The sequence below is a fragment of the Chaetomium tenue genome (assembly GCF_020726465.1).
Source record: "Chaetomium tenue strain MPI-SDFR-AT-0079 chromosome Unknown F5144scaffold_6, whole genome shotgun sequence".
Classification (NCBI taxonomy): Eukaryota; Fungi; Ascomycota; class Sordariomycetes; order Sordariales; family Chaetomiaceae; genus Chaetomium; species Chaetomium tenue.
Window position 1 is genome coordinate 664,024 of NW_027117334.1, and position 24,442 is coordinate 688,465.

The window sequence follows — 24,442 nt, forward strand, 5'->3', positions numbered from 1 at the left end:
TACATAGGCGCGCGAGGTGTTTGCCTGAATGGGAAGTTTCATGCCCTTGAAGGAATCTACCGCCCGTACACATGGCTGTATTGGCGTTCCGGGGCCAGTCCAGTCTACTACCCGTTGCATTTCTCGCCACGTGCTCACCTATTCAAGTCTAAATCCATACGTCAGTCCTCAGCGGAGTAATTTATAACTGGAGCGGTTGTATGGAATGGTTCCCTGGGAATATGACGTCCCTCCCTGGGATGCTATATCCGGAACAGCTCCATATTGCAAGCTTCCCAATACCTGGTTTGACTGCTCTGGGGTTGCACGACCCAGTCTAGACTTCATCTAGGCCCAATATCATTTTCCCAGCAACCTGTTACCCCAGATCCGGTTGCCGAGGTTCTCTGCCGAGGTGCATCGGTTCCGGGGATTCGCAGCAGGAACCAATTTATGCTACGCAGATAAGCTCCGATCCTGGGTTTGTTAAGCGGCTCAACCGCACACGAGGTTGCGTCGTGCAATTTACCCGCCTTAGCGGAGCATCGGCCTCGGGACGGACGCCGAAAGGGGAAATAATCCAGAACAACTCCGTGCTTTCTTGGCCGTTTGGGCTGATCTTGACTTGCCGATCGCATTGCCATGGTTCAGGGCTTCTCGGTAGTGGAAAGTTGAAAGAAAAGGAGGCAGGGTGGAGTCGTCGACGGCCAACGCGTCCATGTAGGTGGAATTGTAGTATATATCGCCGAGCAAGCGCCGCCGACGCCGTCTATCTTTGGTTCATCAAGCCGTCTCCAGAAACCTCTTCAACCAAAGCTGAATCGGCCGCCATGTTTCTTCGGACCTTCCTTGGGCTCGCCGCCACGGCGGCAACGGGCCTCGCTGCCTCGCTGCAGCAAGTGAACAGCTTCGGCGCCAACCCGACCAACATCCAGATGTACATCTACGTCCCGGACAAGGTGGCAGCCAACCCGGCCATCATCGTCGCGGTAAGCAAGCGCCGCACCCATCCCACACTCACACCCACACCCGCGCCGCGCCGTGCTGACAGGCGCAACGCACCGAACAGCTCCACCCCTGCGGCGGCAGCGGACAGCAGTGGTTCAGCGGGACCAGGCTCCCGTCGTACGCCGACAGCAACGGCTTCATCCTGGTGTACCCCAGCACGCCGCACATGAGCAACTGCTGGGACGTGCAGAACCCAGACAGCCTGACGCACGGCAAGGGCGGCGACGCGGGCGGCATCATCAGCATGGTCAACTACACGCTCGAGAAGTACAGCGGCGACCGCGACCGCGTCTACGTCATGGGATTCTCGTCCGGCGGCATGATGACCAACGTCATGGCCGGCTCCTACCCGGATGTGTTTGAGGCCGGCGCCGCTTATTCCGGCGTTGCGTTCGGTTGCTTCCAGGGTAAGTCCAATCCCGTGCGGCAGAGCACCTAAAACATTGGTGAAAAGATGGGAGTTGAGATGGGCAATAAATTTGGCCATCCCCCATCCGCAGCGGCACAGCACCAGACAGAGCAGACCGGCCACATCCCCTCCCCCCCTCCCTCCCCCACCCTTCCCATCCTTCCCACCCACCAAAACCTCGGCGGGTTTTATCTCCTATCTCCCAGCGGAAATAGAACAGAACAGCCCAAAAAGAAAACACATACTCAGACCAGAACCCGGGCAATTACTAACCCTTTGCCCCCCCCCACCCCCTACAGGCGCCCCCTCGGCCACCCCCATGAGCCCAAACCAGACCTGCGCGCAGGGCATGCAAAAGACGCCGCAGGAGTGGGGCAACCTGGTGCGCAACGCGTATCCGGGCTACACGGGGCGGCGGCCGCGCATGCAGATCACGCACGGCCTGGCCGACAACCTGGTGCTGCCCCGGTGCGGCGAGGAGGCCCTCAAGCAGTGGTCGAACGTCTTGGGCGTCGAGTACACCCGCGATGTCGCCGGCGTGCCGTCCAGCGGCTGGACCCAGAAGCTGTATGGTGGTGATGGGGTCAAGGTGCAGGGGTTTGTGGGCCAGGGCGTGGGCCACGCGCCGTCGGTGAATGAGGAGCAGCTGTTGAAGTGGTTTGGGATCTTGGGTGGGAGCAACAATGGGGGTGGTGGAAATAACGGCGGTGGTAACAACGGTGGTGGTACTGGTGGTGGTACTGTCGCGCTCTGGGGCCAGTGTGGTGGCAACGGGTATAACGGTCCGACTGGTTGTGCCCAGGGTACCTGCAAGGTGCTGAACGAGTGGTACAGCCAATGCACTCCTTGAGTGGTTGGGGATGTTGCCTGTTCACCGGGTGGCGGGGGGTGTTAGCTTCCTGAGGCAGTCTGTGGATGGGCTCTCGCTTGCGGAATAACTCCCTCGGTCGATTCTCGTTGGGAGTGAAACAAGCTGGCTTCTGATATTGATTATGGCTTTAAAGAAGAATGTCAATTCGTTAGCCTGCGTCCTCAGACTAAAACCCCTGACTTGCTCTCCGCTGCCCTATTGCAATTTGACCTATGTCGTATTTGGTTGCACTAGGTTCCACTTGTCACTGAAACGTCTACGCGACCTATTACCTACTAGTACTTGGTACGTCCATTACAAATGCACCCACCGGCCCCCCTTTCCTCTTCTGCAGGCCTATAACATGGTTCCGTAGATACATGTACCTAGGTAGGTAGGTAACATCCAAGTACTGGCTTGTTTGGTGTCAACCACAACCTAATGTCCTTCGCCCTCATGGTGTAGTTCGTGACTGTGAATCTCCCTTCGCATACCCTCGATGGTATTGGGTTATGTTACAGACGGCCAGGAACAGCTAGAAGGCAGGAGCACCGCCAATTTCAACAATCTGTCCTCCCCCTGATTCCAAGCCGCTAGAGAACATTGGGAACAACGACAAATGTAGAACCGCAAGAAGGGGATCCTAAGAGTGTTGATGGACGTTGAGACCCTACTACCTGTAACTTGGTCGCTGACATTGGACTCAATTCCCCAATAGAAAGAAACAGCCCTAGTATAGGGTGTAATCAACGGGGTATGTCTACGTATCCAGGATAGGCAAGCCGATGACGACATGACATACTGGACCCGTTTTAGCTGGGGGTCTCAACTTTATAAATGCTGGAGTACCCGCCTATTGATCCTTGTTAACGCCCCCCCTTTCTTCGATGATGTCACCGGGCATGGAAGTGAGCCTGCAGGTGCCAACTTGCCATGTGATCTGCCACGCGTTCCATGTCAAGGCCGATGGAGACTTGGCCATATGTAAGTTCTTGTTACGATAAGGAGACAGTATTTATATTGGCGCAAGAGGCTCTGTGGGTTCTTGGATATGGCGCTTTGTACATACCAGCCACAGGACGCATGTCCAAACCAGGGACTGGGTACTGAGTAGTGTGTTGAGGCGCATACGACATGGATGCAATTGAGTTCAAGTACCACCTGCAACGACTTGAACCAGATGTAACAAAAGAAGTTGGTAAAGAGGACAGGATTCTAACGGGTGCCAGATAGCCCCCCTGCCCAACTGCCAACCCTACGGGAGCCATTTTCGAGGTCCTAAGGAGACGATACCAGGACCCTTTCGTCTCAATGTGAACACCAACCAATGCTTCCTCGCCCCTTTTCCGGGCGTATGCAAAACGGGACTCGGCGCCGCTCTTTTCAAGGACGGCTCAGGCGGCAGTCATCCTCGATACGCGGCCGCTATGGGCCTATGGCCGAGTTCAGCTGCAACTGCGACAGTCGGGGGTTATGTTGTTCTGTTCGGCGCCGGCTAGCGGGGGGATATGGAGTCGCTGCAGTGAGACGGTTGTCTCTGCTAAGGAGCTGTGACGCTGACGAGATTCAAGTTGGGACAGAAAACAGGCAGCAATTTAAAAGACAGTGGGCCTCGCGGCCGGTAATAACTTGCTCTGCTCAAACGAGTTGGGCAACTACGGCACAGCAAATATTTTTGAAACCGGCCACGCGACTGAGTTCTGCCGAAGGTTACGGTTGCATACGACGAAATCTGCTTCAAAGGATTGAATGCCCAAACAAACTCACCGAGCTTACCAAAGGATGATTGCTAGTGAAGCATCGTCCACCAAACATATTCACTAATTTGCCAGGACTGGCCATGGCGAAATGCTTATTCTCTACTTCTTGACGGTTAGGTGCCCGCAGTCAATCGTGCATCGACATCTCACTTGGGAGCTTGCTGCCTTCGAATCAGTGTAAACGATAGCACCAATCGGAGTAAGCCACCCGTACCCGATTGCTTGACCAAACATGTCGGCATCGGTGCCGATGGGTATGGTCCGACGAAACCACCCTCCCTCGCATGCGCTAGCACAAACGCCACATTGGCGCTTTGTTTCCGAAGCTTCCGTTGCTACCCTGTGCCTTTGTACTGTCGATCACACGGGGTTCGATGGCTATATGTAGCGACGAAACAAAAGGAAGGATTGTTTGAGCTTTCCCCAGGGGCCAAGACTCCTTTGGTATGAATGATGCGTGAGGCTGGACATCGTCGTTGACCTAGTATTCGTGCTGTTTGGTTGAGTACCCTCGGTACCTACCTCATTGCCGGGCTCCACGTGCTTTCTGCAGGTTTCAGGTTAAAATAATGAAGTTGACTGGTGGGAAAGGGGAGCGGGAAGGTCCGGGTTGGCTGGGAGATTCTGTCACGGCACTTGCCATGGCGGGCTGGATTCTGTTTGCTACCTACCTAAATTGCTGCCCGGGCGGCGCCTGCCTTGCTATGTGCAGGCGCCTCGCTGAGCTGCCAGCCTAACAGAAGCCCACTTCAGGGAAGGGACAACCTACCGGGAATCCAACCACGCTGCCTTCACTCGACCATGTACCGCATCGGGAGGGCATCCAGCGGCACCCGATTCTGCAGACCAAAAAAGCGAAAAGCAGCTACCGAACGTCGGATGTTGACCTGCGTCGTCTGCCCCCGCTCGTCCCTCTCAGTGGCAGACGCACACCGCCTCGCCATCCCATCATGTCATTTGAATTCAATTGGGGATCCTGGGTTGGTAATTGTTCTGTGTTTGTTGGTTGTTGATCCCTTGATCGGCGGACTACCCGAGCAATCACTCATAGCTAGGCCCAGCCTCGGAATCAAACCCGCTGGCACACTCCGATCGCGGCCACCAGGCTCAAATGCGGAACGCCCAATGATGTGCTCGATGTTTTCTTTTATTTCTTGTTTCTGTGTGCAGCGTGCAGCGTGCAGCATGCTAGTACATTGTACATCCCTTCGATTCCACCTGGCGACTAGGGGCACCGCGGTTTATCGATCGCTCGCTTCGGTTGAGGGAGCATTGGAGGAGGGACTCACAACGGCGACAGCCTCGTGGCATTCGTTCATCCGCGCCTGACAAGGCAAATGTGGAGGTCGACGGGCTCGCCGAGTCGGCCGTAAGTCCTTCTGGTGGGGAATCTGCCCTCGGTCATTCCGTTCCCCGCCCTTGGTTCGCCGACCAAACTCTCCAACCCAGGCCGGGACCCAGGCTCACCAGAGAAGCAAAGCTGCAAACAAACCCACCACCGCGTCTCGAGCACAACATAATTCGCTCTCCCCAGAATGCAACACCGCGGCGTATGCATGGAAGCCTTCTGGAAGGAAATTATTCATGCGCGCCAAGACGACACTTATCAAATCCCGCCATCTTTCCCCGGCCGCTCTGCTTGCCGCCGCTCTGCTTGCCGCCGCTCTGCTTGCCCAGGGCCGTCAGGTGTGCGAACCAGATCCCTGGTTCCGGGTTTCGGGCGGGCGATCTGCATTCTACCGTGTTATGGAAGTTGATGAGCATGGTGTCACTGGTGTGTGGTGTGGTTGGCAGGCGGGGGGTTTTTCTCCCTCCCGCATGTGCCGCCGCCAGAAGTGTCAGAACATTGAAGCCCGGAAAACCTTAGCTTCACCAAGCTGGAGTCATGCATGCGACGCTCCCTCGAGTCCCTCCCCGCACTGGCCACATGGCTGATGGGGGCGGCGCCAATGCCCCTATTGGTTCTTGAGGGCCCTGTGGGCCAATGTTTCACTTGACGGCACGCTTCTCTGCGACCTGATGCGGACAGTGGGGGGACAGCATTGGGCGGCGCGGTGGGCTCTCAAGGCGTCTGCGCCGCCCCTCCCCCATGCAGGGGCGTCGTGTTGCGGCACCACCCACCAAAGAAATATGCATGGAAGCTGCACAGAAGCCTTCGGTGCATACGACTTTTTATACTTATTGTGGTACCTGCGCCGCCCACATCCCATCAGCCGAAACAGAAGTACACCGGCATCAGCACTAGCTGCCCATCTTCCTCCCAACACCCCATGTTCGCTTCACTCGCCGCCAAGCCCGCCTTAACGCCAAAGTGCTGATTCCCTCCAAGGTTTCTGGAGCCGCTCCCCAGATGCATCATGGAAAACAGGGGTACGGCTTGTGCTCGATACATAGTCTCGGGCTTTCTGCACATTCCATGGCGGAATAAACTCACGGAATTGCCCGTTGGCAAACACGGATGACGGGTCCTTCCCGAGCCTGTCTGGATACTATGCCTGTCAACGTCGTGACTCGGCTCCGGCCTGGTCAACATGAGGTCGTTTATCTCGATGCGGTATATGGAGCACGTGGCGGCATCGATGGTTATCACGAGATGCCGCCCTCCCTACACTCCCGCCAGTCGTCCTTCACCACCTCCTCAACCCCCAGCTCGGTCGAAATGGCTTCCCCGCCGGCCTCCACCACCACCGGGCCGACTCCCTCGGGCTCCAGGATAGGGCGGCCACCACAGTGGACGGTATCCCGGTCCCGAAAGCTAGCCCGGCTCTATCTCTACTCCACGCTGTCTATCGAGAAAATCATTAAGGTGCTTGAAGACGATGGCTTCAACCCGAGGTGCGGGCGTTCGCTCGGTGGGGGCCAAGGAAACCCGAGGCTGACTCGCTACTAGGAAGAACTCGGCTCAGAAAACCATCCATAAGATGCTTGACAATGATCCCCGGTACCTTCGTCCCGAATCGCGCGCTGAGATGGGAAAACGAATCAACAGCCTTACCACGTCACCCACGCGCCGCAAAAAGAAGGGGGTCAAGGGCCAGCGCCTGGCCGCAAAACATGGCTTCAGAGAGGTGAACTTTTCTGCGGTTCGGTGGCTTTTATACAACCCCGCTAACCGTTCGGTGTGGTAGGAAGAAGCTATGCTTCCCAGCTCGGAGGTAACTTCCCCTTCCGGACTCAGCGTCAAGGCTGAAGACCCTCCCGCGTTTGACTACTCAACCTCTCCCGATGCCTCCGGTCTTGGCAATTTTAAATTCCCACCCAAGGCCCAGGACATAACGGGGGCAGACAAAGAGGCCTACTTGGTTGGGGTGCAAAACATAAAGCGAAGAGTTTCCGAATGCTCGTCCCATTTCGCCTTACAACTATCATCCCTGATCAAAGACTTCACCATTTCGATCTGCTCTGATGGCCAATCTTCTGGACGCCGCGCCTCGGCAGCGTTCAGCGAAGGGTCAGACCCTGGGGAGCCTCCGGAATTGGAAACCGTTCCGGAACCCTACGAGTCTTTCCCCGATCCAGGATTTGCCCTTCCCGGGGATTTTCTCTCCGCCCACACCAGGAGCTGCGCCGACTTCCCGGGTCAGCGACATGGAGCGGGCGATTGCTGGTGTTCCATCGCCGGGGAAACCGCTGCGGATGAGCACTCATGGGTGCTCCCGGGGGGTGAACTCAGCGAGAGAACACGGCGTGTTCTCCACCAGCCTTTGCTAGGAGACTCCAGTCTGCGAGACAGCTGTGGGAACACGCCGTTACACTTGTTTGCAGCATTAGAAGGGACCCAGGATATCCTCGGCAGGATGGTTACTAATTGCGAAGGCGGGCGTTTGGCAGCGGTTAACAGCGCCCACCAGACATTCCTCCACGTCTTAAACCTCGATTGGTTTGTGGATGTTTCCGCTTCTTCCCCGTTAGCCCGGCTACTGGCCCATGTTCAGGATGTTTGTCCGGGGCTGGTTTACGAAACCGACGTTTACGGACGAACGTTCTTTCACCGCGCTCATTCCCTCATACGGGACCCGTCGCTCCTCGCTAGCCTCATCTCTCTCTTTGATCCTGTGCTCGCCTCACGCCGCGATGCATTCGGTTTCAACCCCGTTTCCGACACCGACGCAGCTCACCAAAGCCCATACATCCCACCCCGACGAACCGGCAGCCTGTCTCCGCAGGTCGAGGATCTCGCGCGTGCTAGCCCAAACAGCCGCCCCAACTCGTCTGCCTCTGAAGGCTCCTTCTTAGCCTACCACGCCCGCCTCGTCCAGGTCATCCAGTCCTCCTACAACAACCCCACTGTCGAGGACGCCGAGGGCCGCAACGGCTTGCACTGCCTGGCGCAAGCAATCCTCAACCAACAAACCATGGACCGCCACGTGCGCTCCTCCTCCTCCTCCTCCACCGGCGGCCGCCCGCACCTCAAGCGAAAACTCGACGCATCAAAAGACACACCCACCCCCTCACACACCACCACCCCCACCCCCGTCGGCACCCCCACCCCAGGCAACACCACCACAACAACAACAACAACGACCAACTTCCCCGAGGGCACGCTCCCCACCCGCCTGCGGCACCTGCACTCCCTCCTGCACCCCTCCGTCGCCGTCTCGGTCGCGCACTACGACCGCCGCGGCTACACACCGCTCATGGCCTTTGTCGAGCACGTCGCCGACGACCAGGACGACAAGGCCCGCACCCTGCAGGCCATCCTGGAGACGCTGGTGCGCGCGGGCGCCAGCGTCGAGGCCCGCAACCGCCGCGGCGAGACGCCGCTGCTGATGGCGGCAAGGTTGGGCCGGAAGGTGGCGCTGGCGACGCTGTTGGAGTGTGGGGCGAATGTGAATGTGCGGGATGTGGATGGGCGGGGGGTGTTGGAGGTGTTGGATGGGGAGGTGGGCGGGGAGAGGGCGCGGAAGGAGGTTGGGTTGTATGCGCGGTTGGAGGCGTGTCGGGTGCTGTTGACGGGGAGGAGGGAGTGGGGGGTGGGGTATGTGAATGGTGGTGTGGGTGGTGGTGGCGGTGGGAGGGGTGGGGAGGGGGCGGTAATGAGGGAGTGGAGAGTCAGAGAACGGGGGTAGGCCGGGTGTTGCGTGTACAGTGTACATTGATTGGTATGGAGGTGCTGGGCTAGATCGGTTGTACATATACAGATTTCTTTCTTGTTTAGACGCGGTCGGAGATGTTGTTGTAATATGATATCATTCGCAGAGGCTCTCGAGGTATTGTTATGTCGCTGGGATCCCTTCGTGTCCGCTTTGACCCGCTAATACTTGTCAGGCTAGAATTTGATGAGGAGCTTTTGCGAGTCAGGGATCGTTCGCTATGGACGGCTGGACCATGCGGCTTTCAACTACCCCTACCCCTGAAACCATCAGACGATTCAAGTTCATCGGAATTTGCCCAGGGTATCCTCACCGTCGGATGCCATCTCTGAGATTTCGAGGCGATCGTAAACAAAGCCCCTGACATTTCGCCGTCCTCTTCCAAGATCCCCCCCCCCCCACCCCCTTGGCAGATCCAGTCGCTCCAAAACCGCCCAGCCAGCTAAGCCCGATCAACGTTTAGTGTAACTAAACCCCGACGCTCCCGATGCCACTTTACCCTTTACCGCCCCCTGTCAGCTCACCCGGCGTCAGCCCAGCAGACCCCCTATTCGCCAATGCCACCCCTCCAGCCCATGGCTTCCCCTTGCCCTCGTTGGCTTGGCCGGCTTGGCTGGCCGCCTTAGCCGAATCCCTGGCCGCGCGCGTTGCACGCCAGAAAACTCAAATTCGACCTTCGCTCTCACGCGTCCGAGCGAGTCGGCCCCTGATCGGATCTCATCCTTCACCGTCCGCCGCAACCGCCACTATTGAGTTATCTGTATCCGGACCATTTCCCACGACACACCCGATCGCGAGGACGCTGGCTACCCTTTCCCCATTCCCAGACCCATCCCCTTCCCCATGTAACAATCCCTTCCCATCCCAGCCCCCAATCCACCACCATCTGTCCGCCCATCCATCCATCCAAACCCAGCAGAAATGTCCACACCACCACCACCGCCGCCACCCCGCCGATGGCTCCCCCCCTGGACCGACCTCCTCACCATCCCCATCCCCAAACCCCCCACCACCACCACCCCCCTAAACATTCTCAACCCCACCGCCACAACAACCACCACCATCACCGCCCTCCTCGCAGTAGCAATCTGCCACTGGCAAGTCGGGCTGGAGGGGCAGGCGGCGGAATGTCTGTCCGAGGTGGTTTGCTGGGGGGTGTTGGGGGCGGTGGGTGCGGGGGTGAGGCGGTGGGGGGGTGGGTTGGGGTTGGGGTCGCGGGTGGGGGGGGAGGGGGAGGGGTGGGAGTTGGTTGAGGGTGGGGAGGGTGAGGGGGAGGGTGGAAGGGGGGGTGGGGGTGTGGGTGAGGGGGGGAGTGGGAGTGGGAGGGTGGCGTCGGGGTGGTCGCTGGGGGTGGTGGCGCTGGCTTTGGGGGTGGTGAGCGCGTTTGCGGCGGAGATCGGTGCGTTGGTGCTTTTTGTAAGTACTATCTCTATCCATATACACACAATGTTTTGTTGGTTGGTCTTGGGCAAGATTCCTGACTGTTTAGCCCGTCTTGACGCCCCTGCTGCTGCTAGCGGAGAGGAGGTTTCGGCCCGGGGCACAGGAACCTGAACCGGGGCTCGCAGCTCTGACCAACTCCGTATGGGGGATGGCACTGGTTGCATTGGTTGCAGTCCTCGCCGTGGTGAGAGGGGCCTCCGTGGAACTATTGCTACTGATTATCCCACTGGCGGCGCTGCTGGTCGTTTACGTTGCTTTGATACCCAGGACCGACGGTCCTCGCTTGCTGCCATGCATCCCTGACCTCGAGTTGGCTATTCCAGCCCTTGCCACCAGAGTCGTCGTTGTCTTGACAGGGGTGTTGGGGATACAGGTATATATCTTCGGGATACACAGCATCCACCTCGGGTTCACAACATATTTACTGGGTCTCCTCAAAGCTGGTTTCTGGTACTTTGCGATACAAACAGTCTGTTCCCCACCTGTGCCACCATGCAGCCCTACGTATGTACTCACACCCCGCAGGCCCGTCACACCTCGTGGTGCACCGTTACCGCGATCGGGACGTTCGGTTTGGTAGCCAGCCGCGACCCCTGGATCCAGAGGTCAGAGCTAGAAGCTGTGTCACCAGTCATAGCCTCGCTTCTCGTCCTCGCCCAGATCATCTTCATGCTTCCCAAACAATCGAAGGGCAGGTGGGCTTTGTGGGCGCTGCTCCTCCTCTCTCTTGTCCCGTACTTGGCCAGCATCGTCGCTATTCAACAAGCGAACTTATCAGCACTGCATTCTGCGGAGCATCCGATCGAGGTCCTGGTGCGTACCGCCAAGGCCGACTTTGAACAAATGCTGGAGCGGCAATCCAAGACGTACACAGCGGCTGTCGACGAATATAAACGCCGGTACGGGGTAGAGCCGCCACCGGGATTCAAAGAATGGTACCAGTATGCGGTGGATAATGAATCGCCCATCATCGACGAATTCGATATGATTTACGAATCCGTTTCGCCGTTTTGGAGAGTCAGCGGCGGGGAGGTGGTACAGATTATGCACGACGCCCACAAGACGCCAGACATCGACCTATGGCTTTGCTCCTTCTCGGGTGCCACCGCCGAGACCAGCTGCGAGCACCCGACACGGTCTTCTGACAGACACACCACGGACATGTTCAACAAGTTGTTGGGTGACCTCAAGGGGGTGCTCCCTGACGCCAAGTTTTTGGTGAACCACCTCGACGAGCCGAGGGTGGTGATGGCGCCAGGAGCCTCGAACAAAATACCCTTTTCGGTAACCGACCTCTCAGAGAAACCAACCTGGGACGAAGTCACCAAATTCTGCACCACTCCGCCGCAAAAGGCCCGCGACAGCCCCCTCGAGGCCCTCGGTCTCCCCTTCGTCACCAACCGCACCACGACCCTCGACCTCTGCAAGCACCCCGAATACGCCTACACGCACGGCCTCTTCCAAGCCCCACCCTCCTTCAAGCTCATCGAGGGCCTCGTCCCCGTCCTCTCGACCGGCGCGCCCTCCACCATGTCAGATATCCTGATCCCCTCCCCAGCCTACATCGTCGAGCCTGAATTCCTCTACGACCCCGCCGCCGACCTCCCCTGGGAGTCCAAATCCAACCAGCTCTACTGGACAGGCTCCACCACCGGCGCGGTAGCCTCCTCCACCCACGACTGGCGCGGCTTCCACCGACAACGCTTCCTCTCCCTCACCCAAAACCTCCCCCCCAACAACAACGACCAACCACACCAACAACACACCTACCTCCACCAAACCCCCACCCACCAACTCACCACCTCCAAGTCAAACTTCCTCAACCCCCGCCACTACCTCACCGCCCCCACCCGCCTCTTCCAATGCACCCACCCCCTCCCCTGCCGCCAACAACGCGCCCACTTCCGCACCCTACCCTGGCAACCGCGCGACGCCGCCCTCGCGCACAAACTCGCCTTCGACCTCGACGGCAACGGCATCTCCGGGCGGTACCTCAAGCTCCTCGCCTCGCGCACGGCCGTGCTCAAGCAGACGGTGTTAAGGGAGTGGCATGATGAGAGGTTGAGGGCGTGGGTGCATTACGTGCCGGTTAGTGGGGGGATGGGGGAGGTGGCGGAGGTGGTGGGGTGGTTTTTGGGGACGGAGAGGGGGGGGGGGGTGGCGAGGGGGATTGGGGAGGGGGGAGGGGAGTGGATTGGGAAGGGGGTCAGGGAGGTGGATGTGAGGTTGTTTTTGTGGCGGTTGGTGTTGGAGTTGGCGAGGGTGGGGGATGTGGGGAGGGGGGTGTTGAAGGGGTGATTTCCATGGGGGTTTGTGTGTTTTTTGTCTTGAAGTTGGGGAGGGGGAGGGGGTTTGGATAGTGTTTGATGTAGGGGGTTGTTATGTACCTAGGAAAGGGGGACGGGATAGAATGGGCGGTTTGTGAAGGTAAAGAGGGTAGTATATAAGGAGATGTAATGTCTGGGAGGCCGGTGTGAAGAGCGAGTCTCATTTGTGATGGACACCATGTCAGCGGCTCAGCCCTTGCCTAGCCTGTTCTTGTCTCGTTCTGGCAAAGGTCAACCATTTCTATACGAGCAGCCTTGGCCGTCAGATGTGAGCAAGTTGCGAAGTGTTCGAGCCCGCGCCTCCCCCCAGCGTTGTGGTGGCTGTAGGTGAATAACTCTTTGGTCACCTCTATTGCGGTCAATGAAGAGGAGATGGAGAGGTGGTCTTTTAAGGAAAGGAGCCAGGTCCGGGGCCGACGGATTGCCTAGCGCCGCCCTAAAGGGTGATTTTTTCGCCGTAAGGATGAGGCTCACTGCAGGGTGACTCCAGAGCGGTTGCACGAAGAACAAAAGGAGATGTCCGAGACGGGAAAGACGAGGGATGTGCATGTCCTGAAGAAGATCTCTGTATAAGGAAGCCGGCACCGATGTCAGGCGATACCCCAGAGCCGCCCATGTTTTCGATACGGAAAACGGTTAAGCGCTTCGTCGACGATGTGTACACCGCAACTCTAGACAATACACTGGCAAAAGACGCAATGGAAGGCGACAAGAAGGCCACCGCGGTAAAGCCCGGGTTGATGCAGGACGTGGAGTGGATCTCGAGTTTGAGTGCTCAAGGTACCAGCCCATACACAGCCGCCTCCTGACAAGAATTTCACCTTGGAAGGGGCTTTGCAAGCTGTGAACATGCTCCCAAGGATTGATACACCGTAGGACGAATAAGCTGAGTGTGATTATACTGCAAGGATCAATACGCTGTAAGAGATGATAGGCTCCTCGGCATTAAAAAGTGAGAGACACTACAAAGATCGTCGGCGCTTGGCGAATCACAAGATGGAGCTCTTCCTAAAATTGAACACACCAAGTAGATCCCCAAGCTGAACACGTCCTCTGAAGACTGTATACGCTCAGAAGCCGAATACGCTCCGAAGATCGAATAGGCTCTGATGACAGGATGCATGCACATACGCACGTAGATGCTTGTAGATCATGCCTCGACTCTAGCTATATAAACCAACGTCCTCATCTCAGTCAACAGTCTTCCTTCACCACCAAAGCCAAACAGTTCCAGTTCCCAACATCATTCGAATCACTTCTCACATTCTGACTTGGTATTCCCAACATCTCTGAAAATGCAGTTCTCCAAGCTCATCGCCATCGCCGCCGCCGCCTTCATCCAGGGCAGCCTTGCCGTCAAAGTCTTGACCTACAGTGGCCGTGACTGCACCGGCACGGAGCAGGATGTCTCGGTCGATCACAACGCAGCCTGCGATCCCTCGACCCAGCGATTCCAGTCCTACAAGGAGCATGGATGGGGGAAGAAGAACGGGCAGAGGATTGCGTTCTATAGCGAGCCGGGATGCACGACCGACACCTTCCTGTACGACACGTACTCTTACGATGGAGACTACTTCCATTCCCACCAGTGCTACAACATCGACGGCCATTCCCCTTCGAAGTACGCTCAGGGCATGAGGCTGTATTAGCCGCGTATGTTGGTAGCCCTGCTCCCATACAAGAATTGAAACATTGTCTTAACGTTGGCCTCTCGGGAATAGACATCGCGCGGCTCAGCCCCTCACACACCTGACAAACCTCACTTGTGAGGCCTACGAATACGAACGCAAACGGAGAAGGAACATAAGGGGAGTCGAGCAGGCACATCAGGTCAACGGGAGTGGGTTGCAGATATCAGTTGGAGGAGATGGGCGGCGGGATGGGAGGAACTTCGGGAAGGCAGTGCACGTAGGTAGATAGACTTGCCAGAATTGAATATATTTTTCTGGCAGATGACAAGCGACAAACAACAATGTGACCAAAGAGGAAAAGATACCCAACAATTGCTCAGTTTCCGGATCACCGTTTGAGTCATCCTCATCTGGATCGACGGTTAGTTGAGCCGTAGGCCCGGAAGGCAGGCGGTGAGACATACCTAAAAATGGAACCATACATATACGCATCGGGCCAGGGACCACGAAAAGACCGCCAAGTCCATATCGGTTTATGAAGGAAAATACCATGAAGCAGGTTGGGACATGATGCTGGGCCTGAAGGACGGACGACCGTGAATGAAAGGCATCGCGATCTAGACATGAATGTTGAAAATGTAAGGGGTAAATAGTGTCCGGAAGGAAATTGAAAAGATAGAAAGGCTGCCAAGAAAATATAGGAGAAATCCCGAGTCCTACGGTGAACCATTGAAGGGTAGCCTTATGAAGGCAGTCCCAATGTTGGCCACGTTAAGGTGATGTGCTGTGGGTCGAGCTCGGCGATGGAAGTAACTAGTCTGGTAACAGTGCTGGCCATGGTCTGGCCTGGGAATCCCACGCAAATGCAATCCCCACATCGGTGTGCAAGCGTCACAAATGGACCGCTTAGCGCTGAGGGCTGGCACCAAAGCCAGCGTTGAAGGCCTCGATAGCGCTGGCTGCTCTGGTTGTATAGAAATGTATGCGGGCGGTCGGGTGAGGGTCAGATGGATTCGTTGGGATCCGGTCGTAGATGGTGCTAGCGTTGAAGTTGTCTTGTTTGCCGAAGCGGTCGATGTTGTAAGTGTAAGCAGCGGTGTCGCTGTGGCTGGAAACGGAGCTGGAGCAGGAATGAATCGAGCCCACAAATGTGGTTGACGCCGAAGACGACACGGTGCTAAGGCCAAGCCGCCAAGGTGATTATTAGCAACAAGAAACAAGAGAGACGAGCAAGTTGTAACTGAAGACAAAAGACCAAGAACTTGGGAGACGTGACAGCAGCCTTAGGGATTGGGATATCTAGGGCACGGCTCACCAATCTCCACGACGGGAGCCAAGCGGCGGGTTTGGTTCCGACATGACGAAGCCTGCAGAGAATGAGAATTATGAGATAATGAGATAATTGAGATTCCCTGGAGTACTCGGTAGGATGGAAGGGGATTTGGACTATAGGGCGGTGCCAACAAAGACAATTAGATACTGGAATGAGACGGAATCGAAAGTTGGGAAACAAAATCGAAGGCATGGCTACCTGGGTAGATCGGCTGTTTATTATATGTGAGGAAAGCACAATTCCCATCTCGTCGAACTCCAGACCGGTTACCTATTCTGGAAGACCCAGCCAGCTGTTTGTGTCCTCTCGATTGGTCGCATCAACATACCGACCCACACTGCCAATCCACTCGGTGAACGTCAACGAACCCCACTTCACTTGTGGTACGCAAAGGCTTTATTCGTTTGCAAACCCAAGTGAAGTGGGGCGTGGCACGGGTAGCGCTTCAAAACCTTTGGGAACAGAGCACGTTAAACGGTGAAGGAAACTCGAATAATCCACGAAACTTGAATACTCTACTACTATTATATGTAAAAAAAAAAAAAAAAAAAAGCCAACACCGAAGTCCGCCGAGCTCTAGACGCCGTAAACTACACGGGATCATTGTGCGGGTACGGGCGGCAGTCGATTTCGCCTCTCTGTTTAGCACGCCAGATCACGATGTCCCTTTGCGCGCCCCTGATATGATCCAGGGGCGTCACCCCCGCCTTGTAACGTAAGGCTTGCGACCTATTCGCAGAGCCTCTCGGACCACACCAGCCGACGCAGTGGCGGAACATGATGGCCGGCTCAAAGCGCGGCATCAGCGCCAGTTGGGTCTGGACCCACGGGTGCTCCCTCGCGAACTGAAGCGCTTTACCATCCCAGTTGCGAACCGAGCCGGGAGCAGGAAGAAAATGGACATTCCCATCCTCCCACCGGTGTGGCCAAATCTCTTCACAAACCTCCTGCGGGGTGTTGAACTCGTGGCACTTGTGTAACAACCACACCTTTTCCATGTTTTGGCGCCATTTTTCTACGCGTGCGCAGTAGTCTGCAGCACCCTCGATGGCGGCGGCGAAGAACTCGGCCACATCCCGCTCCTCGGCAAACGGCGGCTCGGGCTGGTGACGTTTCCACACATCGCGGTACTTGGTGATTGCCGCCGTGTCCCTGGGGTCAACTAGCTGGATAGGTTCCTCGCCCAGGTCACCAAACACACCAGCCTGGACGGCCTCCTTGGCCGTGATATGAATCTCAACGTTAGCCAAAACTACGTAGTGGAGACGGTGTGGGTCGAACCGCTTCGTATCCCTCCCATACATAGACGTGGTATAGGGACTCGCGTAGAGCCGCTCTGGCTCAAACGGGAGCAACAAATCGGCGCTGACGGACACGGCGGCGGCTTGACCAGCTAGCCACTCGAAAGTGTTCCAGAGATGTTTAGGGGGCCGGGACTCGCCGACGTAGCTCCTGTAGCCGTAATGCCAATTGAGATGCAGAATGTCGAAGCCCTTGCGGAGGCGGACGGGCGGCGCGTCCAAGAGCGGGTCCATCGGCGAATAGTGCGGGCCCTGGGTGCCGTTGGTCGCGTATTGGCAGCGCTCCAGGGCCACGCTGCGCGCCTCGTGGCAGACGCGGGACATGACAGGGTAGTGGCCCGCATGCGACAACCAGAGCTCTCGGTGACAGCCGTTCGGGACGGTGAGCTGGTGGTCAGACAGGGCGAAATCCATCTCGACCACGCGCGGACCGGGGAGGCAGTGCGACCAGATCTGCAGTCGTAGCTCCGCCGGCAGCTCCATAAACCTGGGGAAGTCGCGTGCGGCCATGGCGTTGTTGCATGTAGTCTATGCAAGGTTACAAGAATGATGGTGATGATGGAGATGATGGAGGATGATAAGTGAGCGACTAGAATGATTTAAAAGGGAAGAAGGATGCCACAAACCTTTATTCCCCAACCTTGGTTTGAGAAACAATGCAATACTGTGTACTTTTAAAAACCGACCCACAATTGAGGCTCCCGGTTGTGGAACAAAGGAAGAAAGAACAGCTCAATGAGAACAGAGCAGAATCAACCTTTTTATATTTTGCACCAAGTTGTGGCTCATGGAATGAAATGATATGGGTCTCTATGAACCTTGGCTGTAGAAGACGAGTTGCCCGGAATTCAGATACCTCCACCCAGGTGCCAGGGTCACTCCTGCCCTAATTGGCGTTCGCTGGGTAGGGGGTACCTGGAAGCGATTCAATAAATTACAGACTTTACTGGTGGTTTGAGTTTGTTTATTGTAGCTAGCTTGGCTGGCTTGGCTGTGAGAACCCTGTGCGTAACCCTGTCGGATGCCTTGCCAAGTCGGCATTGAGCCCTTCCACCATCTTTACTATGTAACTTCCGGCCCCCAAACCCTGAGATTCCCGACCCCCAACTTTCAACAGTTCAAGACATCAAATTGCCATCCGTGGACCCAAGACCTGCACATTGCTGTGCTTCCACGCCACCCGGATTGCACATGTTGCAAGCTGACACCACATTTCCAAGAGTGCGACCATGCAGCGGGGATACGCCAGCACGCCGGCTCTCCTGTCTGTATGTACTTACATACATGCACGAGACAGCCGCAACCCAGATGCTGAAACGTCGGACGAAATCGGCCAACGACCCCACTGACCAACCCTTGGTGGAGCCGACGGGACCGGTCCGACCCCATCCGCCAGCGAATGTTGTGTGCACAGTTATGATTGGCCATGGACTCGTGACACTTCCCGATTGGGAAGGGGGCCCTCACGAGAAGTGACGGCCTAGCACCGCATCGCAAGCTGCAATGGCGGCGGCGGCCCTGGCCTCGTAAGACGGGATATGGGTGTCTGGGAGGGGGCGGTATGTGTGGTTCGACGTGCGGCCGTGCAGCGTGCCGTCGTCGTGCTCGGCTTGTTGGAGGAAGCGGTCGAGGTTGGCGCTCGATGTGGTGACGATGGTAGAACGTGAGGGGTGGGTGATGGTGGAGGCTGGCGAGCCTGTGTTGGTTGTTGTAGAAGGAGATCTATATGTGAAAGATAATGGGAAATTAGCGAAAATGATCGCTTGGCTCTGTGACCGTACCGTAGGTACGAGGTACCGGCTTTAACCTGGATGGAGAGAACTAACAGGTCTTGCTTGCGAAGGATGGGAGTCTTGGGGTGAGGGTTCGACATCTTAAAGTGAGAAAGGAAGGCTGAATGGTAAGGAGGGGATAACGAAACAAGTTGGATGAAATTAGAACGCGAAGCTGGCTGGCTATGGGACTAAAGGCTTCATATTCTTGGATATTTATACCTGATAGCTTCCATAAACCCCAAATACTTCGCTCGAGTCAAGTCTGCTACATGGGCGTGGGTGGCTATGTCACAAATGCAGCTCCCATTGGCGAGCCACCTAGTTACCCGAGCCCGCCGAACGGGACGAATTCCACCGACACCGACACGCCGAGGAAATTGATTGGCTCCTGAGAGTCCTCGGTGTCAACACTGCAGGAACCAGCAGCCGGCCTTCGCCTCGTGTCACGACCACTGTGCCGGACGCCCCACCCAATCACTGACACGGCCAATCAGCAGATGCTCGGCGTGCCGAGCAGCGTGCTGAGTGTGCTCAGTGTGCTCAGCGACTGAGCAGGGTGAGCAGCGTGCTCAGTGTGCTCAGCAACTGGGCAAGGTAAGCAGTGTGATCAGTATGCTCAGCGACTGAGCAGGGTGAGCAGCGTACTCAGTGTGCTCAGCAATGGAGCAGACTGAGCACCCAGGAAATCAGATAGATATATAGCCAAGTACTGGAGAGCTCTGGGAGTTCTCCAGTTAGCAATTACAACTACAGTTCGCTACAAGCTCGAGAGCCTACTGTTGAGACAAGTCTATTGTTGTACACCCTTTGGCTGCACCGAACCTAAGCATCCTCGAGAGGTTACCTTCGACCGAAGCTGAACCCTAACAGGATAGGATGCTGGACAGGTTCGTCACACCTCGCACTTGTAATTATCGGAGCAGAGGGGCGGATGGTCTGGTCGAAGAGACAAGCTCCTCTTTTTTTTATTTTTTTATTTTTATCTTTTTTTTTACCTTTTAGTTTAGGGAAAAAGAGACAACCCGGAACTCCTTCAACGCCTAGCCCCTTGAATTCGAAATCTACCGTCTTGTCTATTCATCCGGAAAAAAATAATTCCATTCAACATCAGATAGTGTCCAGAGAAAAAGAGAAATAGAGAGCCCTCCGCAACCTCGTTATCTGCGATCCCCGTAGGCTATTCCCCGCCGACATCTCAAGCCACCGCCTCAAGCCTCCGCCTCAGGCAGTTCCAGCTGAGGTGGTGCTCAGAGGCCGTCCGAATTGAATCCCCACACGGTGCGGGGTCGTGGTCGTCGGGTCGGGTACGGTACCCTCGTGCCTCTGATTGGTGACGGGGCAGCGATGAGGAGAGAAGTGGGCTTGCTGAGGTTAGGCTTTGATTGGCCAACGAAGCGAGCAGGACAGTGCACGGGGTGGCACAACTCGAGTCTGCCGAGTCCGCCTTGCAATCTTCGCACTGTGAAAGCTCAAGGATTGGTGCTGCCCCTGGATGATGTGCAAGATTGTGATTGGTTGTTTCTTCTTGGAATGCTCAAAATTGGGACGGGCTTTAATCAAGGCAGGGGGACAACGCTGCATTACAAGCTGCGATGGCGACGGCAGCTCTAGCCTCGTAAGTCGAAATATAGGCGCCAGGGAGAGGGTCGTATAAGCCACGACCCAATACCCGGCCGTACAGGGTGCCGTCGTCATATTGGGTTTGTTGGAGGAAACGGTCTAAGCTGTTGGTGTTTACTGTTGGGCAAGTGCCAGAGCCCGCTTCGTCCGAGCGCCCGAGTGTAAGAGTGGAAGGTGGCGGGCCTGTGTTGCTTGTCAAGGATGAGGGCCTGTCCGAAAGAGATGACTGAGGGTTAGTGGGGAAGATGGCGCATTTTTTGTGACCACGGCCTTCATTCAAGCTTGGTAAAATTCGATGGAATCTCTGGTACTGACGTGTGCGAGGCGGTGCGAGTTTTGGAGTCAAGGCTGGGCGTCATCTTGGATTCGTCCTAAGTGCTACCGAGCACCTGCTTCTTCCGCGGTCGGGAGATACGATGTCGCCGTTGCAAAATGGTTTGATACAGGGTAGCAATGGATGAGAGGACGAGATCCTGGATTCTCGAGTATGAGTCGTCGATATTGGGCCGGGCAGTCCCATAACTATATAGGAACTTGACTGTTCAGGGACGCGGCCAATGAGGATCAGATTTGGTATTTTCGCAGTGGGGAGAGAGCACTTGCCACATTGCCTTGCAACGGGCCGCGGACTACCTGTGGGGCTGCAGAGCCTCTTTCACAGGGTCGGAGGGACCCCCGCCATTCAGCTCCTTGAGGCAACCCAACGTAAATTGTGTACCCGAAACTTCATTGTCGAGGACTCGAGGCTGGCCGCGGGTGGATTGGCCTCCCAAGGAAGACGCGGATCGAAGCCGCCTTCATCAAAGACGGTTCCATAACAACAGAATTATGGTCCGCAGAGCCTGAAGGACACACACACACACGAGGGAGGCCCCGACCACCGAGCAGTCTGCGGCTGAGTGTGCGGCTCGTGGTTCGCATGGTTCGCGGATTTAAGGCTGGCATTTCCCCTCTTCCCCGCCTTTACAAAGTAAGGTACGGGTACCTTCATTTCGGCTGCCTTCATTTGCCTCCTAGCAAGCAGGCAGATTTCATTTAAAAACCTCGACGTGCCCCCAGTGCTCGACCGTGCCTTCGGTCGAGAGTGTTTCAAAAACGAAAATCCATCGGCGCCGACTCTTTATGTATGAAGAGTAGAAGAAAAAGGACGCAGCGGCTGTGCCATTTTCGGCACGCACATGCATCCTTTTCTTCGACTCATCCATCCAGAGTCGCCGCCACCGAGACATTTACGTTTTTGAAACACTCTCGACCGAGGGCATGGTCGAACACTGGATTAAACCAGTTTTGTCATTTTTGGCGCGACCATCTCAGCGTCGCTTGCAATATGCATTCTCGCCGCCTGGTTATTGCCAGAACAAAGTCAACCAACCGAACGCCCATCCTCACCGCGAGCCATCTCAAACCACCTCGCGACTCGCCAGGCAACACCCTGAGACCACCCCCAAAAATAACAACAAACAACAACAACTCCGCCCACCAAGAACCACCCACCCTTTCCTACACTTCCCCAACACCTCCCGCCTCGCCCCCTCCCAGCGGCCACAGCGGATCTCAATACTGCATCGCCGCCACCTCGCCCTCAAGCCGGGCGCCGTAAACGTCGTCAGCCTGATCCGCTCGCTGTAGCTCTCCACCAACCGAATCAGCCACTTGCCGTCCTCGGGTTGGCAGGTCCGGGAAGTTGAGAGACGCCAAGGGCATGGACCAGCTCTGACATGGCGTCGAACGTCCAGTTATCGACCTCGTCCAGCAGCACCAGCTAGTTCCGGGTGATCATGCCCACCTCGCACAACCTATGCGCGCCCCGCCGCGTCACCCACGCGATTTCGCCGCGGCGACTTGATGTGCATGTGCTTGCCGGCCTGCTGCACGCCCCGATCCAGCCTGATCACTCGTCTCCGTCCGCCCGCCCATTCTCCGGGTCGATCCGCCGGCTCGGTGACACGCCCAGCCGCTTGTACGGGGACCGGAAGTGTCGTGTGTGCGTCATTTCTCGCAGCCGGTCGCCGGTGTCCTGCACTTGCTCCGGCTCGAGCGGGTGCGTGCCGCCGCCCGATATGCCGATGTCTCGGCGCGACGTCGTCTTTTTGATGCGGTCGAGCCGCTGCGCCCATTTCTTTGGGCGCGGGATGAATTTCTTGTTGACGGACTCAGTCTCCGTGTCTACCGCGTAAGACCGGGAGCAGGAACGGCAGTAGACGGCAGATGGATGTCGCTAGCGGGCAGGGTCATTATTGGCGAGTCTCCGAACGGAAGAAATGACCATGAACCGAGAAACAGGGCGCGGTCGGGGCATCGGTGGATTAACCCGCCGACGGGTGAGTATTTGCCTTCGTGCATTGGACGAAGCACCGCCATCAAGCCACCAATGTTCATCGGCACAATAAACTGACAAGGACTGCCGTCTGATGGGGTTGTTCAATGGGTCCGACTAGTCTGCCACACTGAGGATGTGAGGCGACAAGCGGATAGCCGTGGGAGCCCTCTTGATCCCCCCCACCACTTGTGTAAAAGATTCCTCACGTGTGGCTGCGTCTGTGATTCGAAGCCCGGTTTCCGCGTCTCTCTCTGCGGCGGTATTGCGACCGGCAAACCCGACGAGAGGAAGCCGAGAAAGCAGAGGCTCCCTGGACTGTATTCGTCATCTATTCCTCGGGCGTATGATGTTGAAATGCTGCAGCACGATCGTCGTTCCAACGCGAGGTCTACCTACCTGCCATTTGTGATTGACAAACTTTCCACCGTGATATCTTCCCATCGAGGTATCTTCTCCCAGTAATGCGCTTCACTGGCAAGTAACCTTCTTGCGGCAGGATGAAGATCTGCTTCGGGTTCTGGGCGGCTACGGACTGGGCCCCTCAGATTGATGTACTAGATGAGGCTGGTTGAAGAAAGCCTAGGCCCCAATCGACCGGGAAAGAGGCGGCGATCTGAGATGCAGGGTACAGCAAGGCTGGGGCTTGTATACATATTCTAGATACGCATGAGCATCCCGATGAAGTGTTGGCTATCGGCAATTGGGTCATTTGGGAGCGCCCGTCGTTCCCTTTTCCTTGTGTCGAGCTGAGCGGCGAAAAGGGGCCGTTTGTGGGGCGATAGGTATGTATGGCACCCTAGCCTGATTCATGACCTACCTATAGGTAAACATAAAGAAATATTTACTGGGCTAACAGAACGAGATCTCTTTACCACATGCCAATACTCCTTCCTGTTGTTTCTCACGACTGGCCCCATCCTCGGAAACCACGGGTATTTCTGCTTGGTATTTGCAACCCACCACTCCCCTGAGCCCCGGAAAGAAGCGTGTCAAGCGATCTAATGTTTGAGTCGGCAAGCCGTCGGCCATCAGCCATCAGCCATCAGCCATCAGCCATCAGCCATCAGCCATCAGCCATCAGCCATCAGCCATCAGCCATCAGCCATCAGCCATCAGCCATCAGCCATCAGCCATCAGCCATCAGCCATCAGCCATCAGCCATCGGCCACCAGCCATTTTGCGGCGCCCGAAGGGATGGTGCCGCTACTCCCGCATCTCTAAGCCCCGAGGAAGAGCTATTCTTTTTTAAAGGCATGAATGTTATCTGTATAGGTACACTGCTATCACTCGAGCTTTGGTCTATCATCTCAATCTAAAGCAATCGCCTACGCATAGGTTTCTCTCTTTTGTCGGTAACAAATAGTAACACTGAGCAGTGATCTCATGGATTGCAACGCTGCATTCACCTTCGACTTCGCGCTTTTGTTACTAGACGCGATCTCATGCATGGCGACACCCTCGCCCATTTACCCGCCTTGTCCAACATTGCTCGATGGCGCAGGTCTATTATCCGCCTACTACTCCAACATGGCATTCTACATTCCCACCAACACAGACGCGGAGGGGCGGCGGATCCCGTAGCACGGAATTGGG

General features: G+C 56.4%; 8 protein-coding genes across 8 annotated transcripts; 5 read left to right on the forward strand and 3 right to left on the reverse strand.

The window, feature by feature from the left end:
• The first annotated feature begins 354 nt into the window (after nt 1-354).
• Nucleotides 355-2,393, forward strand: F5144DRAFT_517156 (Alpha/Beta hydrolase protein). The gene is made up of 3 exons (XM_066786636.1): nt 355-968; nt 1,049-1,394; nt 1,696-2,393. The coding sequence occupies exons 1-3, from the start codon at nt 810-812 to the stop codon at nt 2,244-2,246; spliced, it is 1,056 nt and encodes a 351-aa protein (XP_066639454.1). The 5' UTR covers nt 355-809; the 3' UTR covers nt 2,247-2,393.
• A 4,272-nt stretch (nt 2,394-6,665) lies between these two features.
• F5144DRAFT_656286 (uncharacterized protein) lies at nt 6,666-9,431 on the forward strand (the record flags this gene model as incomplete). Its single annotated transcript, XM_066793156.1, has 6 exons — nt 6,666-6,841; nt 6,897-7,074; nt 7,135-7,886; nt 7,942-8,061; nt 8,130-8,984; nt 9,383-9,431. 6 exons carry the CDS (start codon nt 6,666-6,668, stop codon nt 9,429-9,431), a joined length of 2,130 nt encoding a protein of 709 aa, XP_066639455.1.
• A 166-nt stretch (nt 9,432-9,597) lies between these two features.
• F5144DRAFT_622861 (uncharacterized protein) lies at nt 9,598-12,840 on the forward strand (the record flags this gene model as incomplete). Its single annotated transcript, XM_066792121.1, has 4 exons — nt 9,598-10,266; nt 10,363-10,515; nt 10,589-11,011; nt 11,068-12,840. Exons 1-4 carry the CDS (start codon nt 10,021-10,023, stop codon nt 12,838-12,840), a joined length of 2,595 nt encoding a protein of 864 aa, XP_066639456.1. The 5' UTR covers nt 9,598-10,020.
• Nucleotides 12,841-14,164: 1,324 nt separating this feature from the next.
• On the forward strand, nt 14,165-14,518 carry F5144DRAFT_496806 (uncharacterized protein; the record flags this gene model as incomplete). Its single annotated transcript, XM_066786169.1, has 1 exon — nt 14,165-14,518. One exon carries the CDS (start codon nt 14,165-14,167, stop codon nt 14,516-14,518), a length of 354 nt encoding a protein of 117 aa, XP_066639457.1.
• Nucleotides 14,519-16,386: 1,868 nt separating this feature from the next.
• F5144DRAFT_581283 (uncharacterized protein) lies at nt 16,387-17,991 on the reverse strand. Its single transcript, XM_066789429.1, has one exon. It carries the CDS (start codon nt 17,642-17,644, stop codon nt 16,424-16,426), a length of 1,221 nt encoding a protein of 406 aa, XP_066639458.1. The 5' UTR covers nt 17,645-17,991; the 3' UTR covers nt 16,387-16,423.
• A 606-nt stretch (nt 17,992-18,597) lies between these two features.
• On the reverse strand, nt 18,598-19,007 carry F5144DRAFT_605274 (uncharacterized protein; the record flags this gene model as incomplete). Its single annotated transcript, XM_066791413.1, has 2 exons — nt 18,598-18,830; nt 18,932-19,007. 2 exons carry the CDS (start codon nt 19,005-19,007, stop codon nt 18,598-18,600), a joined length of 309 nt encoding a protein of 102 aa, XP_066639459.1.
• Nucleotides 19,008-22,420: 3,413 nt separating this feature from the next.
• Nucleotides 22,421-22,908, reverse strand: F5144DRAFT_605275 (uncharacterized protein; the record flags this gene model as incomplete). The annotated part of the gene is made up of 2 exons (XM_066791414.1): nt 22,421-22,747; nt 22,849-22,908. The coding sequence occupies 2 exons, from the start codon at nt 22,906-22,908 to the stop codon at nt 22,421-22,423; spliced, it is 387 nt and encodes a 128-aa protein (XP_066639460.1).
• A 798-nt stretch (nt 22,909-23,706) lies between these two features.
• F5144DRAFT_337071 (uncharacterized protein) lies at nt 23,707-24,253 on the forward strand. Its single transcript, XM_066784189.1, has one exon. The coding sequence runs from the start codon at nt 23,851-23,853 to the stop codon at nt 24,163-24,165; it is 315 nt and encodes a 104-aa protein (XP_066639461.1). The 5' UTR covers nt 23,707-23,850; the 3' UTR covers nt 24,166-24,253.
• Nucleotides 24,254-24,442: the final 189 nt, after the last annotated feature.

Bases quoted from the DNA above. Each gene is read 5' to 3' on its own strand.
- F5144DRAFT_517156 (XM_066786636.1), top strand. From the start codon at position 810: ATGTTTCTTCGGACCTTCCTTGGGCTCGCCGCCACGGCGGCAACGGGC. The intron at 969-1,048 runs GTAAGCAAGCGC...CGCACCGAACAG, and splicing joins ACCCGGCCATCATCGTCGCG to CTCCACCCCTGCGGCGGCAG. The intron at 1,395-1,695 runs GTAAGTCCAATC...CACCCCCTACAG, and splicing joins TGCGTTCGGTTGCTTCCAGG to GCGCCCCCTCGGCCACCCCC.
- F5144DRAFT_581283 (XM_066789429.1), bottom strand. From the start codon at position 17,644: ATGGCCGCACGCGACTTCCCCAGGTTTATGGAGCTGCCGGCGGAGCTA.
- F5144DRAFT_337071 (XM_066784189.1), top strand. From the start codon at position 23,851: ATGTTTGAGTCGGCAAGCCGTCGGCCATCAGCCATCAGCCATCAGCCA.